The sequence below is a fragment of the Callospermophilus lateralis genome, unplaced genomic scaffold, assembly GCF_048772815.1.
Source record: "Callospermophilus lateralis isolate mCalLat2 unplaced genomic scaffold, mCalLat2.hap1 Scaffold_329, whole genome shotgun sequence".
Lineage (NCBI taxonomy): Eukaryota > Metazoa > Chordata > Mammalia > Rodentia > Sciuridae > Callospermophilus > Callospermophilus lateralis.
This window is the reverse complement of record NW_027513853.1, coordinates 550217-572410: the sequence shown is the minus strand read 5'-3', so window position 1 is coordinate 572410 and position 22194 is coordinate 550217. Positions and strand designations below refer to the sequence as shown.

Sequence of the window (22194 nt, the reverse complement as noted above, 5' to 3'; positions counted from 1 at the left end):
TTAGTAAACCATTCCAAGGTGTTTTGTAAAGGTTTTGTCCAAGATAATATTTAATTAATAAATAAAAATGTCTATCATTATTACTTGTCAGTGCTTCTCAATGCTTCATCATCTGTTTCCTTGCCACTGAATCAATGAACTTAAAAAAAAATCAAACAAACAAAGATGTGATCAGTTCAATAAGTATCCTCTTTTGTCATCTTGTAAAGCACCAGCCTATTTTAGTAGTATTTGGTTCCTAACCCCTTTCGTTCACTAGAAAATGTTTTCTCAAAAAAAGAAATCATACAAGATTCCTTTTAAAAATATAACTTTTTACCACAATTCCAAATCAAGAATACTATTAATATGTTTCCAGACAAGTGAACTCTTCATCGCATAGTATCATAAAGAAAAAGATTTTACAGCTATGTGCATTATTGAAACATATTGCATATTTAATTCAGATTGTTTGTCTTTCTTTTAATGTTGTTTGCAAAGATAAATACATAAAAAGAAATGCTTCTCAAGTATTGTGAAATCATTGTGGAAGTTGCAAAACTAGGACCCTCTTTGCTGAGCCATAATAATTCTGAAGTGTGCCATAAAGGAAGATGGAGCAGCAAGCATTAGTTTGGGAGGAAAAATCCAATTGAGAACTTCATAACCAAAAGGCACCAAGCTACATTTCAATGTTCTGTTTTCCTCGTTCTGGTTCTGCCATCTGTGTGATATGAAATTAGAGTCATGTAATTATGCTTACTTTCAGTTTTCTCTTCTAGAAAAATAAACAGTTGTGCCATTTCCAGGTGTCTAGTCCAATATTCTGTGGTGAACTATTATTGAATTTCACAATGATTTTAAACATTTTTGTTTGTGTACCTATTATAGCCATACCATCTACAACTCCTAGCCAATACTCTTCTACTTTAACTTCATATTACATATGAGTTCATTCATTTTATTGATAGATTAACATGTGACCTTGTGTTTCTTTGTATGAAGCTTCTGAAAGTGCACAATTGTTAATACAAAATTAATCATCTTTTTCCCTTAGAAAATTGAAGCACAATATTTTAAAAAATCACAAAACATTCAGTATTATTGCTCAACCTCCTGATCCTGAATAATAATAATAAATCTTATTTGTAGAACTATTCTTAATCATTAAAAAATCTTGGTCCTTTAATTGCATGACTTATGTTCTTCAAATGATTTGATGGGCTTTATGTTTTAGGAACTATGTTTTATTTTTATCTTTGTTGATTTAATGAAACAGTAAGAATATATATTAAATAATCATAATTATTATCAATCATACTTTGTATCTAATTTTAGTATGCATTGTATTAGTAACTCGTATGAATCAATAAAAGATAGCACACTAATACATAAATAAGTAAAGAACACCTACTGATTCAGGTAGATTCATTTGTGGCTCCCAAAAGATTAATTCCAGTCCTAAATCATATTACCTATAAATATGATCACAATTGGAACAAACTTTTTTGCAGATATTATCAAGTGAAAATTAAATCTTACTGGATGAGTGAGAGCTCTAATTCAATGACAGGAGTCCTCATAAAAACAGACAATTTTGAATACACAAAGATTTACATCAATAATGCAATGTAGGGCTGGGGCTGTAGCTCATTGATAGAAAGCCCACCTTGCACGTGTGAGGCATTGGGTTCAATCCTCAACACCACATAAAAATAAATAAAGATATTGTGTCCAACTACAATTAAAAAAATTTTTTTAAAGAATGCAATGTAATGGTAGAGGTTGAGATTGGAAGTCCACACTCCAAGGAATGTCACAACATCATGGCAACCACAAGAAGCTTGGAAGTTAAGGAAGGATCCTACCTAAAACCTTCAGAGAGAGCATAGCCTGGTGACAGATCAATATTGGACATTTAATCTCTAGAATTATGAGAAAAATTATTCTGTAGTTTCTAATCATCTAGTATGTGGTAATTTTTCATGGCAACTCCAGGAACCTGATACAAGTGTGAAGATTAAAAAAAAGAATACATTTATGAAAACATTCAGCTTAAATGAGTTTGAAGAAATTTCTACTAAACTCTCATGAGATATTTAGAAGTTCACAGACATTTAAAATCTAGAGTAATCCAAGTAAACAGGCAATCATAACTGTCAGAAGAATCCCTTAAATAATATTTGAAAATATTTGGCAGCATCTATTAATATTTATAGATTAATCATTCATACTTCAAAGCTTATAACAAAGGAAAATTATGCCAGTAAATAAAAATACATAATGTACTCTAGTACTCATTATGATGCTCTCTGAAAGAATAAGATCTTATTAAATAAATGTCCATTAGTAGAAAAGTAGTTTAGTAAGTTTATTAATGTGTGGCCATGCTATAAAAAATAAACATCAAATAACAGTAATCAATATTGAACTGAGAATGTGGCCATTATCATGTACCAAAGTGGAAAAAGAAAAATGTTTTTGAACTGAAATAAGCATGTAATAAATCTATGTGAATCAAAAAAGAAAAAAAAAACACTTCACCTTATTTATTTATTTTTCAGACAGCTTATTATGCTACCAAGACTAGCCTCAAATTCAGAATCCTAAGGAGGATTAGCTAGGATAATAGCTATGATTAGCTTTGATTATAGGCAGAGGCTACCATGCCTGGCTTCCATTGTAATTTTTGAGTGTATGTGAAAGGTGGAAAGTAGTTTCATCCTAGCCAGGATGCTGTAACAAAATGCTACAGACTGTGGCTTATACAAAAGAAATGTGTTTTCTCAAAGTTCTTAAAGCTGGAAGTTGGAGATCAGCTTGCCAACATGGTTGGCTTCTGGTGAGAACTGTCCTCCTGCCTTATGTTTTGCTGTCTTTTCTCTGAGTATTCACATGGCATTTCCTGGGTTCGTGAGCTCAGAGAGAAAGAGAAAACATGAGATCCCTGGTATGGCTCCTCATTAGAGCACTTGTTATATCAGATCAACATTTCTCATGACCCCAATTAACCTTAATTATTACCTTGGAGACCCTTTCTCCAAATTCACAACCTCAACGTGTGAATAAATCGGGGGGCATAAGCATTTAAAAATCTCAATTGAAATAAAAGAATGAGTGTTTTCTATTTTATTTTCTTAAATGGACATGGTGAAATTGTCGATGATTCTTACCATCTACCTATTTTTGCCTTAAAGAAGTAACTGAGGGCTGGGGATGTGGCTCAAGCGGTGGCGCGCTCGCCTTGCATCCGTGCGGCCTGGGTTCGATCCCCAGCACCACATACGAACAAAGATGTTGTGTCTGCCAAAAACTAAAAAATAAATATTAAAATTATCTCTCTCTCTTTCTCTCTCCTCACTCTCTCTTAAAAAAAAGAAGTAACTGAATAACTCTTTAAATATACATGTAGATAGATAGGTAGATATAGAGTTGGTGGTATTAAAAAATTCTGTTTGAATAAAAATTGGGCATATTTTGAATTTCTTTAAATTACTTTAGATATATTTGAAACATTGCTTTGTAATTGGAATTTACAAGTCATTAACAATTTTTTTTATTTCAATAATATGAAAATTATAAATCACAAATATCATTTAGATCAAAACAAAAACTCCTGATTGAGCTATTTAAATTAGAAAAATGTAAAAAAAATAATTATCATTATTCTATTTAAAAGAGAAAATTTTTATTTTATACTTCACATTTATCTAATAATGTACCTCCATACTTTAATGTATATAACTCAGCCTAAATATGAATCCAAATATGAACTTTGTATATATATATATATATATATATATATATATATATATATATATATATATATATAATATTTATTATATGCCTGGTTATAAATTTTCACTATTATATTCTATTAGATTGACAATAAAAAGGAGTTTAAAAAATAATTTTGGTTAGATCAAACAGAAGTAAATAAGGAACTAGGAACAGAGTGGCATGAAAAAAATCTTACAAATAAATTAATGTCATCTGCCTTCATAAAGAAAAAAAAATTATTTTAAATTTATAATAATTTCACTTACCTGCCCAGGTTTTGCATTTTCACAAACAAATGTTTCATAATACATGGCAAATTCCAGAGCATGATCATTAATATCCAGAATTCTGATGAAGACTGGAATATGGCTACTTTGTATTGGATTATCTGCAACAAGAACATGTGTAAGATTTCAGGCTCATTTACAGAGAAGAACTAAAACCACTTGCCCATTTGTAGCTTAGCAACAGATCAGTTCTGGGGTATTCACTTTCTTAGCTGATGCTGATGAATATATCAACATGGTCCACAGGGAAAGCACAATAATAAGATGAAAATATCACTAAGAATGTACTACTCTATTTTTATAGATTGGTTAATAATTTTTTATGAGATTCGATTATGTTTCTATCCTACTCTAAATTATAAAAAATAAAATTTTAAATAAATGTGTGATTCAATAATCCTTAAACCCCAAACTTTTGAAATAATTTCTCTAAAATATTTCTCACAATATAGCCATTCTACAGGAGAGAAAGAGTCAACTTAAGCCATTACTTGATCATTTTTGTAAAAGATAATGCATTTAGATAGATGTGTTGACAACTTACTTATTTCTGTGGCTGTAATAGTGATGTTGTGCCAAGGGGATGATTCCAGGTCAAGAGGCTTCAGAGTGAAAATAGAGCCATTTTCTGAGTGGATACTAAAAATTCGGTCCATATCACTATTCTGATCAACAGAGTATCTGGCAGAAAAGAGACTCATAAATTCTGGCGTTATTTTAAGATTATTAGTTCTTCAAATATTTCTTAAAGTTATAGGGACTTTCCTCAATGATCTGACAAAGGCATGAAATATGAAGTGCTGATAACTTTCTGGAATCTTTTTATTCTAATTTGTTATATATGACAGCAGAATGCATTACAATTCAAATTACACATATTGAGCATATTTTTTCATATCTCCAGTTGTGTACAAAGTAGAGTCACACCATTCGTGTCTTCATATATGTACTTAGGGTAATGATCTCCATCTCATTCCACTGTCTTTCCTGTCCCCATGCCTCCTCTCTTCCCCTTTCTCCTCTTTACTCTATCTAGAGTTCATCTAATACTCCCATGCTCCGCCAACCTCTCTATGAATCAACATCCTTATATCAGAGAAAACATTTGGCATTTGGATTTTTGAGATTGGCTAACTTCACTTAGCATTATATTCTCCAACTCCATTTACCTGCAAATGTCATGATTTTACTCTCTTTTAATGCTGAATAGTATTCCATTGTGTATATATATACTACATTTTCTTTATCATTCATCAACTGATGGGCACCTAGTTTGGTTTCACTGTTTAGCCATTGTGACTTTTGCTAGTATAAACATTGATGTGGCTGGAATCTTTATCTCATAAACAATTTTGAATAATTGTTTCCAGTATTACTATTGTATTAATATGCACACTAAAGGTATTATTTATGGTTATGAATTTTTGTGCAACTGTTAAGTGAGTTATTGTCACTTAAATCATTTATTTTACCTTAGTATTTAATATAAACATAATAGTATTGTTGAATCAGATAGAGTCAATATCATTGAGTAAATGAAATATACTCTAAAATTTAAAAAATATGAATATGTATTCAAAGAGTACATATTAATATAGAGAAGGCTATCATAAATGCATTGTTCTTGAATGGTTTTCTATTCAAGTAACATCTCAGCTGAATAAAAGGTCTTCCTCTAATCTATGCCTCAACTTATTACACATAAAAATCTAATCTCAAATACCACAGAGTTCTTTGATTTTCCCATTAAGGATAGATATGGCACATGTTATCCCAAGCTTTATTTTACAGTTGCCAAAATAATGTCTCCTTTTCCAAAAAGTTTCATACCCTAATCCCCATGAATATGTTACTTTACATGGCAAAAATAACTTTGCAAGTGTGATTAAGGCTGAAAACATTGTTACAGAATATTTTTCTCAATTATGCAGATGGGTAAAAACTAATCGTAAGAGTTATTAAAAGTGAAACTGGAGGGAAGATAAAAAAGTGGTCTACGAAGAGGAGACAAGCAAAGAGGAGAGATTTAAGGGGTGATAAGGAAAGATTTATTGTGGATGGCTTCAAAGATGGAGGAACAAGTTGGCAATTTCAATATTGTTGGAAGAAAACATGTTTATTTAAATTCTACTTTTTTGGGGGGGTGTTGTTTTAATAGAGGCTACACGAGTTGATCTATTGTTATAAAAGCTCTGCTGAACTTAAGAAATCCAAAAAGAAAATATAGATCTTGAAAAAATTTTAACAATTTAATGTAGTTCATAAAGGTTCTTTCTTTACTAGTTTATTTTAAACTATGTTATATGAATATTTTAAACTCAGAAATATTATTTCAAAGACAGTATTTGGGGCACTGAAAAAAATATATTGTGTTTTATCTCAAAGGTAGAATTTTGGAAAAGTTTATAGTCTCAGATTTCTTTGTACACCTTACTCCTAACTCATGGAACAGTTTAGTCACTTCTTTTTCCTTTGGAAGGACTGTGCAATGGGGAAACTGAGGTGAATCCTACCCTGGACAGAAATGGAAAAACCTCCTCATTTTTTCAATAATTACTGAAATTTTCCTACATAAGAATTTGGGAGATTAAAACAAACTGATTTGATTTATGATCATTTAACAGGAAGTAGTTGTAATTCTAGAGTGGGAAACACTAAGGAGACACAGGACAATTAGAAATCTATTATAGAATCAGCGCAGAGAGGGCTGGAGGGCTGCATCTTCGTTGCCGCCAGGCCAGTCTGCCATCCCGCCCGCCACGTGTGACCGCCGCAGCCCCAGATGCTTCCCTAGTCGCGCAGCAGCCTGACCGCTCGGTGCAGTCGCCCACCTGGACCACGCAGCCAGGGGCTGGGACACGTGGGATTAGCCCTCCGCCCAACTCGAGCTACGCTCACAGCCAACAGAACAATGAAGGACTGCAGTAACGGATGCTCCGCTGAATACCCTGCAGAAGGAGGATCAAAACAGGTGGTGGAGACTTTCAGGGCTAAAGACCTAATAATCACACCAGCCACCATCTTGAAGGAAAAACCAGATCCCAATACTCTGGTTTTTGGAACTATGTTTACGGATCACATGTTGACAGTGGAGTGGTCCTCTGAGTTTGGATGGGAGAAACCTCACATCAAGCCTTTTCAAAACCTGTCCCTGCATCCTGGGTTATCAACTTTGCATTATGCAGTAGAATTATTTGAAGGTTTAAAGGCATTTCGAGGAGTAGATAATAAAATTCGACTGTTTTGGCCAGCACTCAACATGGAGAGAATGTGTAAGTCTGCTGTGAGAGCCACTTTGCCGTTGTTTGACAAGGAAGAGCTTCTGGAATGTATTCAGCAGCTTGTGCAGTTGGATCAAGAATGGGTGCCCTACTCCACCTCTGCCAGTCTCTACATTCGTCCCACGTTTATTGGAACTGAGCCTTCTCTTGGAGTCAAGAAGCCTACCAAAGCCCTGCTCTTTGTAATCTTAAGCCCAGTGGGACCTTATTTTTCAAGTGGAACCTTTAATCCAGTGTCCCTGTGGGCCAACCCGAAGTATGTCAGAGCTTGGAAAGGTGGGACTGGACACTGCAAGATGGGAGGGAATGATGGCTCCTCTCTTTTTGCCCAATGTGAAACAGCAGAGAAAGGTTGTCAGCAGGTTCTCTGGCTCTATGGAGAGGATAATCAGATAATGGAAGTCGGAACTGTGAATCTTTTTCTTTACTGGATAAATGAAGATGGAGAGGAAGAACTGGGAACTCCTCCGCTAGATGGCATCATTCTTCCAGGAGTGACAGTGGACCTGGTGCAAAAGTGGGGTGAATTTAAAGTGTCAGAGAGGTACCTCACCATGGACGACTTGATAACTGCCCTGGAGGGGAACAGAGTGAGGGAGATGTTTGGCTCTGGCACAGCCTGCGTTGTCTGCCCAGTTTCTGATATACTATACAACGGTGAGACGATACACATTCCAACTATGGAGAATGGTCCTAAGCTTGCAACCCATATCTTGGACAAATTGACTGATATCCAGTATGGAAGAGAAGAGAGCGACTGGACAATCGTATTATCCTGAATGAAAAATGCAGAAAATCTACTGTATGCTTTTGGACTAGACTTCTGCATTTGAATTGTGATAGATCTTTTTGCCTACCTGTTAGTAGTTGTGCATAATGTAGTTTGCATTATTAGTGTGTTACAAGAATGACTTTTTTTCCCTTGTGCCAGAGAACATGAATCATAATTGTCAAATGGTGTTTTGTAGGCTTGGTAGTAGTAGCTTACCTTCCTACCTTTTCCCAGAAAGATAATAATGTAAGCCATATAACAGAATTTTCCTTAGTAATTTGAGTGCTTCCCTTAGTAGTTCACTCAGATCCAAAAATGTTTATTCTTTAGTGTGAGGTATGGCTCCTCAACCAAATGAGATATGTTTTTGTGTCTGAAAGCTAATTTGAATACTTCATAGGTAATGTTTCTGGTGACACATCATTATCCTCAGAAACACTCAGAAAGTGCTTTATTTTAAAATGAAGATTCTAAAGAAAAACTGAATTTCCTTCCATCATTGTATTTTTCAGGCCCTTAAGATCACCTTAAGGTAAATACCTCCCTTCTTCAGGTATCTCAGTCGGCTGTGAGCTCACCTGTGCATCCGTAAAACCTGGGCACGTTGCTGCCACTGCCTTTCCACATGGCTTTGTAACTAGCTGTCCACTTGCTCCTACCAGACTGAGGGCCTAATGCCTTATAGATCTTTGTATCCCCAATGCCTGGCACATGGAAGGTACTCAGTAAATGTTTGATGTGAATGAACAAACAAACGAATGAACATATAGCTTCTATAGAAGTACCTTTACCTTCTCTGTTTCTGTATTTTGAAACCTGTATTAGAACTTGTGAACAATTTTGATGGTGTGTAATGTTTACCTCATGTTGTCTTTATTTTCCATGGACTCCAAAGTCATTAGAGATACCTAGAGGCATAGTTGCAGGCATCGCTTCATGTTTGCAGGCTATCTTGGAGTGGAAGCAATAACTCTAGAGAATTCATGATATCATAGCAACCAAATAAAAATGACAGATGTTACATGTTAAGTGTTAAATACAAAAGAAATCAGAGGTGAAGGGGAGGGAAGGAAAGAAGAGGAATCCTCAAGTTTTTTCACTCTTTGTGCAGGTACTCTTTTCTGTTGACTGGGGATTGAGGGAGCATGTGCTTAGGATACAGTAAGAGCAATTACTGATGATATTTTCCTCATTTGGGAGCTGTGAATTTAAAATTACATCCTTTCCTGCTTTATCTATGTGAAAGTCAAATATTGACAGAAAACATTTACCCTTGGTAGGTCAACTCTCAGATATTGTAGTTTGCTTCCCCTCAGTCCTAATAACTTTCATCTTGCTGATCATGTTTCATTCTCTTTTCAGAGCAAAGGAAAAACATTCTAAAAGTTTGATGCATTGGAAACATTTCCTCGAGACATTTAACAACACATAGCAAATGGGCTTTGATTCTTTTCCAAAACTTTTAGCTGTAGGGTCTCTTTTAGAGAGGACTGGTAAAATGAAAATTAGAGAAAGCTAAGATGAAAAGGAATAGTAAGAATATCTTTTAGGGGCTTTTAATTGGTGATCTGCAGTCTGGGGCCAGTCCGTTCTCTGCAGCCTAAGGTACTCTTGACTCCCCTGCACATGCTCAGTGAGGGTATGCCTTTGCCTTTGCTGAGTCCCTTGACCTCTTTCTTAATATAGCAGTCCAGAAAAGAGTTTCAGGTAATTTTAACTGTCAAGTAGCACATAATAACTAGACTCTGGCTCCCTTGAAAAAGGGAAATTACTTGTTTGCCATAAGTACATTTTATTCTTTGCCTTTCTAAATTTAGTTAGCCCATTGTGAAAGCTAGAGAACACTATGTTTATATGATTTCTCTCATAAAAACATAAGAGCACATTAAGCCCTTCCCACCAGACTCAGAGAAGACTAAGGATATGTATTTTTAAAAACTAGAGACCTCCATTCTCTTAAGTAAAAAAGACAGGAAATTGACCTTGACACTCACTTGTTAAATAGATTTAAAAGGAACATCTGCACTTCTTTTTTTCTTGTGCACTATTTGTTTAATTGCAGTGGAGTAATACACCAAGTGTCACAGTATAACTAGGCAATTATCCATTCTTCAAGACTTAGTTATCTTAACACTAATTGATCATTTAAGGCATAAGATAGTTTAGCATTAGGAACATGTGAGGCTAATCTGCTAAAAAAAATCAACAAATTAATATTGTTGCTTATATTTGCATAATTGGCTGCAATTATTTAATGTTTAATTGGGTTGAACAAATGAGATTCAGCAATTCACATGTGAATGAATATAAAAAGAACTAGTGGCACTTAAAATGATAATGATTAACTTATTTTGCATGTTCTCTTCCTCCCACTTTTTCCAGTTTTTACAATATCAGACCGAGTTTGTCAGCTTTGCCCAAAACACATCAGTAAAAATCAAGATCTTAAAATACAGTATTCTGACATAGACAAGACCTGAGCATTTTCCAAAGAGATTTGCTATTAGAAAATTTTGGTTGTTATTGTTATAGTCAATTCATGACACACCAAAAGAAGGGTCTGGGTTATGTACCACACCCTCCATTATAGCTGGCAGGTGAATGCATTGATATAATACCTGTTTTAGCCTTTGCTCTCAAAAGCAAAAAGGAAAAGGGATAAGAAGGAAATGATTTAACCCTTGTTAGGGAATCATGTTCTTTCTACTGATAAACACTTCCAATTCTTCCCCTTCCCCAAAAAGACTGCTATAAAAAAACCAACACACAAACTATATGGTGGAATGTGATGTCAGCTTTCCTGAAAATGAGGGGAGCATTCATTAGGCATCTGGCTTAAAGTTTCTCTCACCAAATAAGTTTTATTGCTTGACCAAATTGTACCTAAACAGGTCGTCTTACTTGCCCCAAGTCTGAACACTCTTGGCTCTTTGGAGGCAACGAAAGTATTACTTTGTCAAAAACACTATAGGAACTTTTTATTAAGTCTGTGTTTGGGGGATGGTGTTGTTTAAAGCATCCCCCATGATTAGCATATTTCTTTCCCTGTCCTACTTAATGCTCGATCATGGCATTCTGTTTCCCCTTTTCAAACCTGTTAGTTTTACCTTTCCAAAACTGTTAGTTTGCCTTACCCTCATAATTGGGAAAACAGAAGACAAGCAGACGAGCAAAAGACTTACTGTTCACTTTGCATGAGTTGTATTTGTTGAAATATTTAGAGCAATATCAGTTGTACCAAGGCAAAGGACTTAGGGGTTTGAGAAACTCCTTATTTCATGTCCTGATTCTAAATACAACCAAAAAATCCTTCCTTTCAATGTGGATTTCTTCCTACATGGATATGGAAAACCTTAGCAAGGGGTAACACTTTTCAATAAACATTACTTGACAGACAAGATCGTGGGGATTATAGATCAGGTGATAAGTGTTGATGGAGCACCCACAAATGTGCATCTCACACAGCAGCAATTGATAGAAAGTTTTAGAAAATAAATAGCATTACCTCTTGGAGTTTATAGTCTATTACTTGAACTAATTTAAGATATAAAAGCAGAATTTAGTAGATAGATAATAAAGAGAGGAAGACCAGAGCATATCTCTCTTCTCAAGAAATTGCAATAAGCATTTCATCTCACTTTTTGAGGAAAATGTTCTGTTTTCATTCCTTTCCTTTAGTGGAGTACTGCTTAGAAAGGTTAGTACTTAGGGTTATTTGCCCCCTGGCTGTGTGGGGTAGTGACTTTCTGGCTTGCTAGTTACCATCAACCTGGTACACTGTGTCTGCATTCCTTTGGAGCAGTGTTGAGTTGTCAAGCTACATCTAACAGCACAGCCTACTTCAGTCAGCATCTTAAAGTCAAAGCCAGATTACATTGAAATAAAGAAAATGATCCTGGGAGTCAATCTTTCAAGCTGTTGAAACCATTAGCTAAAAGGTGATAGATCCAGCTACTCAGAAAATAACTTTCACATAACCATGTTTTTTCACAGTTTGAGATTTTGAATAAGAAAGGCCACTTAAGGTACTGAAAGAGATTAATTTTTTATCATTGCTGGAAAGCCCCTTTAAAATGTGAAACCAGAAAAGGTAATTTATTTTTTCGATCTTCAACATACATATCATAATAAAAGATCTCTCAGATATTTAAAATCTACTAGATGCAAGTCTTAAAGTTTTAAGTCATCTGTCTGTGATGGATCCAATGAACATGACCTAAAACCCAAGTTGCATTGTAATCAGTGTATGTAACCCACTGTCAGAATGGTGAGAATTCATGGAAGCTATGCTACAGGAGTGGATTAAAATACAGCTTCATTGGTTTTCTCTGCACACCCCCCCCCAAAAAAAGAAATCTATTATATAGCAATAAACATATAAAAGGAAATAAAGGAAACAAAACTACATCAGATTTCTAAAAATAGTTCTCTGTTACATACTTATCTGCAGTAGATCTGATTTTTAAAATCGTTACCAGTACACCTAAGTTGAAGATGGCAGGTATTTCGAATTGTGTCTTTTTAAAATTTATTGATTAATTGTGCTAACAAAATTTTGAGGTTTTTTAATCTGTAAGTTTCAGCATTTCTAAAATTTAGTTCCCAATGTGGGCTGTTTTTACCTTTGGGATCACATCTCTATTATAAGGTATTTAGGCAAAAGACAAAGAAAGTTACTGCAATATTAAGTATGCTTTATTTTCTCTTACATACACCAAATTCTATTTAGGAGTAAAAGTAAACATAAAATGCATGCAAGGAAAGCAAAAAAAAAAAAAAATGACCACATCTTGTGTGTAATGAAGCAATTACAGTATCTTCTGTAGGTGCATCTCATCATTGTTGGAAAGGTCAACAGTCAGCCATTATCTATTTTTGTCTGAATAGATCTTGAACTTTTTTTTTACTGTTTCCATTAAGATCAAAAAGGAAAATAAAATTTTCTTTAATCCCCATGGTTACTTTCCCTAGAGATTATCATGTACATTCTGTGAGGAAGGAATAAACAATAATTCTATCAGTATGAAAGTCAAGGTTTGACCGTCTTGTAGCTTAGTAGGATCAAAATGGATGTGTTTCTGTCTGCCCCTACTCCAAGGTTTAACCTTGAAAGACATTGCTTTTTAAGTTAATAATCAGAGAGGAAAATCACTTTAACAATTTAGAAATAGCTTACTTTGTTAATGATACAGGTTTATATTTAGCAAATTTCGTCAGTGCAAATGATGCCTCACTATTTGTCAAAAGCCCAAAGTAATTTTCTTTTATTTAACAGTCAAGTTCTATTTTCAACACAGAATAGGAACATTCTGGTTTACCTATTAATAATACATACATTGGATTACAACAAACCAGCAGAAAGAGCTTGATAAACACTTAACACAGAAGAAAACCTCTCTCTCTGTCCCAGCAGATGGTCTATAATAGCAGTAATACATTATTGATTTCCCTACACCGAATGTTGAACAGTAAGTTACAAAAGAACACCGGCATAATTTTTTTGGTGTATGAATGCCTGTTCTAGGAAGATGATCCAACCATTGGGTGTCAAATAACAAGTGAAATAAAGCAAAGAAGCCAATCTCTAGATTCCATTTTTTGTTTTCTTTCCATTTTCATATTCTACCATTAAAAATAAAACCCATATCATATACCTGAAATTTTTTACTAAAAAAATTACAAGTAAAAAGGAAACTGAGTTAATACAGGAGGTCAAATCAGTAATATGCTATAATAGCTTATCATTACATTATTTTTCTTTTATTGGATTCAAGTTACTTCTTTCAATAAGTCAATAGAGTCCTGATATGGATCTACTCTTTCCATTCTAGCTTCTACTTATGAATTTTCCATAGCTGAGAACCATGAAATGATTAAAAACATGAATGTTTGTTATGAAATTACTTATAATTCTTTTTCTCTATTTTCATATGTTCCTTTTAATTATAGAGTCTATTTTGACTTATTTATATAAAAACATGGAATACATCTTATTCTAATTAAGATCACAGTCTTATGGATATACATAATGTTGACATTCACTGTTATGTATTCATAGATGTACATAGGAAAGTTATGTCAGATTCACTCCACTGTCTTTCTTATTCTTATCACCACCTCTATTCCCTTAATTTCCCTTGGGTTAGTATTTATGTATCAGAGAACACACTCAACTGTTAGTTTTGGGGAATTGGCTTATTTAACTTAGTATGATAGTCACTACATCCATCTACTTATTGGCAAATATCATAAAGTCATTCTTCTTTATGGCTAAGTAACAGTCTATTGTGTATAGAAACCACATTTTATTTATCCATTCATCTGTTGATGAACAACAAGGTTGGTTCCATAGCATGGCTTTTGTGAAGAGCTGCTATAAACATTAATTTGGCTATATCATTGTAGTATACTGATTTTACGTCCTTTGGATGTACACCAAGGAGTGTGATAACTAACTCAAATGGTTGTTCATTCCTAGTTCCATTCCAATACTGCTTTCCAGAGTGGTTGCACCAATTTGCAATCCAACCAGCAATGTATGAGTGTACCCTTTTCCCCACATCCTCACCAATATTTATTGTTGTTTGTCAGAATTTCCATTCTGACTCAAGTGTGATGAAATCTCAGTGTAGCTTTAATTTGAGTTTCTGTAATTGCTGGAGATGTTTAACCTTTTTTTCATGTTTGTTAATTATATTAATTCAGAATATTCTTTTCTAAGTTTACTATTGTTGTTACACCATTACTATGTTACCCTCTGAAATAAAAGCACCACTATATATAAATGCACTTATGCACATATTTTTGTTTATGTTGGCATCATACATATTTTGTTGAAGCATAACAAAATTTTTGCCATAAGTACCTTATTTTAGTTTTAACAGCAGTATAAAGGATTTCTTCAAAAAAATCATTGAATTTTAAATACATTAAGCATAAAATAGGTGTGAAATGAAGCATGATGTTCTTTCAGACCTTGTCAAGCTATAATTGACTCTACAACTTGGGATAAGTAACTCCATGATAACTAATGTGGTAAAGCAGAGGTGACAACAGCTGCTAACTGTAACAAAAATTTCATGTTGCAAGTAGCAGATGTATTTCAGAAAATATGTTTGATGACAGATTTACAGGGGTGGGTGTAGGAAGAAGTAGTTCCCAATATTTTCTGAAAAAATATGAATCCCCATGATGCTAATTGCAGCCTGTTTTTGCATTTAGGAAACAGTCATTTAGTCATCTTTCTAAATTGCATTAGACAAAGCAAAGACTTCTACATGGGCTTTTGATGTAACACTTGCTTAGCTCATGGGGGGCCCTAGGTTCAATCCCCAGCCCCCTGCCCCAAATTACATTGTTGACTCACTGTTGAATTAATACTTATTTTTCTTCATACTATATTTGGAGTTCTAAAGTATTTTTCCCCATACATTTACATGTTAATAGCATTCAGTCTATAATGTTTTTTTGGGGGAGAGCAGAATTGGCAATATAATTTAAGAAATATAATTTGAGATTAATTTGTTCTTTTAATATTTTTCTTTGAAAGGCACTTTTTAAATTTACTGGTAAAATTCTTTCTCATTGTTTTTTCTCCAGGATGTGAGTTCTCTATCCAAGGCCAATATTTCTGGGATGACTAGAAACTTAAAAATGTGACAACCAATTTTTAACACTGTGAAACAAGAATACAAATTTGACTATAGATCTTTTTGACACAGAACTTTATTTTTGAAATTATACCTTCAGTAAATTATTATATTTAGGTGAAGATTGTATATATTATATATATATATATATATATATATATATATATATATATATGCCTAAAATATATAAAAAATATATGTACCCTCTATATGTAATCTATATGTGTAATCATATATTGATAGAGAACATGTATATGTAATCTATACATATTATATATGTGTGATCTCATATATATATGTATTATATGTAATCTATAATATATATATTTATATAAGCGCCAAGCAATCTAATTTTTTATCAATGATGTATTATTGACATAATAGTGCATTATTTATAAAAAAAATTACTGAGTTTGGAACATAAGTGAACACACAGAATTTAAAACATACAAAGACTAAAGGACTCAATGATATAAAAATGAGATAGATTGACAAATTATTTGAATGATGGAATATTTAATAGAAGGACAGTAAAGTAATACAGGAGTAACAGAGAATTTCATGTTTTATTTGCTACAAAATTTCCTGTGTTTTTGAAAATGAATTGTACACTTAAACAATTTGGGGACAATTTTTAAAATAATTTTTTCATTTTTCTTTTGACAAAAATAGAATAATAGGGGATGGATTTCCCATACACACTAAACACCAAAAAAAAAAATGCAAATTGCAAGCAAACAATGATGTTTAAAGAACTGGACATTTAGAGGCTGGGGGTTGTGGCTCAATGGTACAGTGCTTGCCTAGCATGTGTGAGATACTGGGTTCAATCCCCAGCACCACATAAAAATAAAAACAAGTAAAATAAAGGAATTGTGTCCATGTACTACAACAACATCAAAGAACAATCCACTCCATTGTATTACAAAAGAAGGAGGAGGAGGAGGAGGAAGAGGAGGAGGAGGAGGAGGAGGAAGGGGAGGAGGAGGAGGAGGAGAAGAAGAAGAAGAACAACAACAACAGAAATCAGCAATTCTTAGAGAAGGGAAGAAAAGGGGGTGGCCTCCTGACATTCACGAGTATCCTCTAGGTTCCTATAGTATTGTGAGTAGAAACCCAAAGAGGTAGAGGTAGACAACAGTGGCTAAAGTTGGCAGGGAGCACTGGAGAGAAGGCGAAGACTGAAATCTGAAGAGGATCCAACTTGGCTACAACACTATGAAGGTAAATTATCTTATGAATTAAAGGGTACACAATATCAACTAGGGATATTAGTGGAATATTATGAACCTTGGGATAGTTTTTGCTGGTTATCATACAGGATGGAAAACTATATAATTTCAAACAAACAGATATTGTGAACAATGGAGCAAAACTAGGCTTACACTAAGGGCTGCTGAGAAAGCACAAGAAAAAGTTCCAAAAGGGCTGAGTTCTTTCAACCAACTTAACTACATCAGATAAAGCTCAGGAATTTTCATAAAAATGCAAACTTAGACAACAGTAACCATGGTAAAAATCACAATGTCTATAATCAAATAAAATTACATGCATGCAAAAGACAGGAAAGCATGAGTGAAAAGAAAAATCTATTAATTCCAACCAACACAGAGATGACAGTCAATAGAATTAGCTCAAAATTACATTCAAAAGATGTTTATCTGTGTTCCGTATATATATGTTCATATATGTGTGTAGTATACATATATATGTGATCTTAATAGAACATCTACAGAATAAATGACAATGCATGTACGTTAAAAAAATATTCTGGGGGCTGTGGTTTTGACTCAGCAGTAGAGTGCTCATCTAGAACGTGCAAGGCTCTGGGTTCAATCCTCAGCACCACATAAAAATAAATAAAATAAAGGTATTGTGTCCAACTACAACTAAAAATAAATATTAAAAAAGATAGATATTCTGCATGGATTTAAAATTGATTAAACATTATAGAAATAATTAATGAATTTGAAGATGCTGTGGAATGTGGTATATACAAAATGACAGACACATTCATGAGACCTAATAACATTTATATTCCCTGAAGGAGAAGAAGATGGGTTAAGAAACTGAAGAGTCAATGCCTAAAAATTTTCCCAGCTTCACAAAAGATATAAATTCACACATCCAAGAAATTCAATAAAGTTTAAGCAAAAAGGAAATGAAGTCCATTATTGTAAGTCATATTCCAATCAATTGAATTAAAATTACTGAAAAATTAAAAGCAGCATGAGGAACAAAAGATTCCATAAAGGAAGAAACATTATTACAGAGCAAAATATTTACCATACTGTTAGAAAACCAGCAATCTGTAATATTGTACTAATCCAAAATGGCACAAAATAAGAGGAAACAAGGAAAAGATGAAATAAACAGAAAAAAAGTGGCAAGATGACAAACTTAACAGTATGAAAAATCACAGTATAAACATTTCATTTAAAAGAATTAATATTAAACTGGGTTATAAAGCAAGACCATCTATCTACAATACAAGTTATGTTTTAATTAAAAACAATAATTCAAAAAGAGGAAGACCACATATTAATATTAGATTGTTGTAAACACACCTAAAGCTATGCTAACAGAGAAAGTTATATCACTATGATGTATATTTAAGAAAAATGTAAAATTAATATCTCAAATAAATAACCTCATATTGTAAGTCAAAGAAACAGGGAGGGGGAAGAAAGCAAAGTATCCACAATATAAACAGAAAAAAGAATGTAATAGTAAGACAAATGCATTGAAACAGAAATAACTGAATGGAGAAAATAGACAAAGTGTGGTAGTTAACTGTTATAAATTTTATAATATGATTTGACTAATAAAACATACACATTGTTGCCTGGTGCAGAATTTAGTGATGAGATGAAAATATTTCTGCAAAAAGGAGTGTTAAGAATTGATAAAGGTTGATGAGACACCTCACCTGAGTAAATGAACAAGTAACCTTGATGTCATGGAATAATTTACATGCCTCTTGCAACATTTATTGACTTCTTAATATGCAGATATAGGATACAAATTAGGAAAGATCCAGAGACTACTGTTAAGATGTGATCTCCTTATGATTCAGAAATACTTAATGGTCAAACAATAAGATGGTTCATTATCTAAATATGTTGAGACACTGTCATTGACAACAAATTTTAAAAAGTTGATTACTTTCATTTTTAAAAGGTACAATTAATTATTTTTAAAATGAACATGTAGGATTTCTATCAAAAAAAATGTTCATATCAAATGCTAAGGAGAAATGAAGGTATGACCAAACCTAGAACACATGTTTAGAAACTGGCCCAAACCATCAAAGGCAGACACTCATTAAGCATTTGTAGTTAGTAATGTGGCAAACCTCTTATTTTCTTTAAAAATAGGAAGGTGCTATCAAGTTGAGACTTTAGAGGGAAAAAATGTTAACACCAATCACTGAAAAGCCAATCCATCATTCTAGTAGAACAGCCAAACTATCTCTATTTTTACTATAAGAACATTTTATTACAATGTGTTATTAGTACTATCATATACATTGTAAATTTTTGGATAATTGCCAAATTTGTGAAGCCCTTTATCAAGTTCCAAATATATGTGATATAAAAGTAAAAAAGAAATAAGCATTTGTTTCTCTTTGATCATTGCAAAGAAGCTGGATGCATTTTAAACACTGAGTTTGAACATATTCACATATGAGGACAAAAAGGCAATAAGCATGTCCCATTTCAATAACATAAAAATTCACATTGTATTAGAAATGAACATTCTAGTACAGATAAATTAATCATAGAAAACTGTTAATTTTTCATTTTATTTAAAGGCTTTGTTTTACATAATATGGGAATTTATTTTTTTAATATTTATTTTTTATTTGTAGTTGGACACAATACCTTTTAAATTTATTTTTATGTGGTGCTGAGGATCAAACCCAGAGCTTCACACTTGCCAGATGAACACTCTACTGCTGAGTCACAACCCCAGTCCCTAATATGAACATTTATAATGATAAAATATATGTATATTGATAAAAATATGAGTATACTGATATGCATACTTTTATGTATATTGATAATCATATTTTCAGAGTAAATATTTTCTTATATAAATTTATAATTTTATAAAAATATTTTATTATATTTATTTATTTATTATTTTTTAGTTGTATATGGACTCAATGCCTTTATTTGTTTTTATGTGGTGCTAGGATTGAATTCAGTGCCTCACATTTGTGAGGCACGTGCTCTACCACTGAGCTACAACTTCAGCCCTTATAAAAATATTTTTAAGAGTAAAATATTTCTTGTATAAACTAGAATGAATCTCATAAAAATAATGTTTAATAGTATACAAAATATAAAATTTGAAAACAATCATTTACGTTTTAAATAGGGAGATTCAGTAAATGATTTTTCTACTCAACCTAAAACTAACCAAATTTTAAGCTCTAGTTATGATCTACAGAAAAAAATATTCTAGAATAATTCTTGGTTACAAAGTTTAATATGTTCAATTGTATGTTAATGCCAATGACTAATAGAATTTTTACCAGAATATATTTTGTGCAACAATATTACTTTGCAAATTGACACATTTGGAAAGTCCTAAAATAAAAACTAGGTAATACATATATTCATTAATATTCTATGTGTAAAGGATGGCATAAAAATGTCTAACCAATTATTTTTCTTAAGAGTAAAATTTAAAGAAAAATGAAATTATAGGTATTTTACTAGCCACATATTTAAATGGAAAAGGTATTATTTATCTACATCTTCTGTCACTTCTAACTTCCTCTACATATCTACACATCAGCACCCTTCTGTCCTATTCATAGTTATTTAGGTATCAATTACATTCCAATTCTCCTTAAAATTTTTTTTTCTAAGAATCATTGAAGTTTTTCTTATGTAAATTTATAATTATATAAATATATTTTATTATATTTATTTATTTTATTGGCATTAAAGTTATACTTTTTTAAAGCTTGAAACAATGAATATAATATTGAAATATTGGAAAAGTATTATAGTCTGCTGGTTGTTAGTACTTTAACCTTTCCATTGACTTATATATCATTATTTCTTTAGTAATTCTGTAGTGTATGAACATATAAGTGTTCATATTTGAATTATGATGAACTAGTGCAATGTTTCACCAAAATTTTAATTAAGGTAGGTTTAGTGGCTCTTTTTGAAAGTGCATAGTTTATATTTTTAGGAGAGAAATGTATATTTCCAATTTCTTTCTAAAATCATTTTTACATGCATTTTGATTTAATAAAGAAGAACAATGGGGAATCATTTGAATCAAAAGTGAGATTCAAATCCCTGACTAACCCTGAAGCTAGATAGACTGCCTGATTTATTAAGAACCAAATATGTCACTATTGGGCTATTTAAATACTTAGTGTCTTGATCTTATCATCCCCAGAAAAATATCATAGTAATATCTAGAATTGTAAGACTTTAATAAAATAATAGACCTAATTGGCTTAAAAAACATTTCAACTAAGGGTTTGTAATCTGTGTTTATTTCTGTGTTTGACTGACATTGTGCAACACATTTGTCTCCAGATGGCTTGAAAATAGATTATATATCTGCAAACATAACTCTTCTGAAAGTACTTACTTAATTAAATTGTTCATGGCATCTGGGTCATATGCTGTGACTTGTCCAATAATGCTACCCTCCTTTACATCCTCATCGACTTCTATCAAGTAGGAGTGTCTACTAAACACAGGAGGCTCATCTGTGTCTTCCACAAATATTTTGATTACAGCTGTGTCTTTGAAAGTTCCCAGGTGTAAGAATCGGGGATTAGGATGAGTGTTACTTGCATCCACTCTTAAAGTATACAGCATTTTTTTTTCAAAGTCTAAATTCTGAAATTAGATAACACAAGAAAATATTAGCACAATTTACAAGCCATAACCATAGGTGAAAATTGCTAGATATAAAATCCTGATTTCTTAATGATACAGGCAATTAAGACTAAGTAACTTACACACACATATGTATATACTTAATTATATAATATTGTTAATTGTATATAAATATTGTATACATAAACAAATTTATTGTATATAATATATAAAATAAATTTGCAGTTTTTTTTCTTTTGCCTCATACTTACTTATACAGGTTTAACTAAATATAATGGAATATGCAAATAAGATTGATTCACATTCAGTATTGTACTTCAATATTTTTAGGCACAGATAAATGAGACATTCTTTAATGAATATAATGATTATATATTATTGGCATTAAAGTTATACATAATTAAAACCAGAAGAAAAGTTGACTGATGTAAAATCTTAGAGAAAAATTGTTTATATTTCATTTATTTGACTGTAACATTTGAGTAAAATGTAAAATAATATTGACCTACATTATTCCATGTAAAGTTTCAAAATATTTCCCTAAAATGCATTAAAATTAATATAATCAAC

At 32.4% G+C, this 22194-nt stretch overlaps 1 protein-coding gene and 1 pseudogene across 4 annotated transcripts; one reads left to right on the top strand and one right to left on the bottom strand.

Annotated features, from left to right (window-relative positions):
• LOC143388394 (cadherin-9-like) overlaps positions 1 to 22194 on the bottom strand; it is a 114994-nt pseudogene that overhangs the window by 5351 nt on the left and 87449 nt on the right.
• LOC143388396 (branched-chain-amino-acid aminotransferase, cytosolic-like) lies at positions 6958 to 8106 on the top strand. Of its 4 annotated transcripts, XM_076842187.1 has the most exons (3): positions 6958 to 7246; positions 7337 to 7860; positions 7990 to 8106. In XM_076842187.1, the coding sequence occupies exons 1-3, from the start codon at positions 6958 to 6960 to the stop codon at positions 8104 to 8106; spliced, it is 930 nt and encodes a 309-aa protein (XP_076698302.1). The 4 variants fall into 4 exon arrangements, with proteins under 4 accessions (XP_076698302.1, XP_076698303.1, XP_076698301.1 ...); XM_076842188.1 differs by having other exon boundaries at positions 6958 to 7232; positions 7464 to 8106; XM_076842186.1 differs by having other exon boundaries at positions 7337 to 8106.

Bases quoted from the DNA above. Each gene is read 5' to 3' on its own strand.
- LOC143388396 (XM_076842185.1), top strand. From the start codon at position 6,958: ATGAAGGACTGCAGTAACGGATGCTCCGCTGAATACCCTGCAGAAGGA.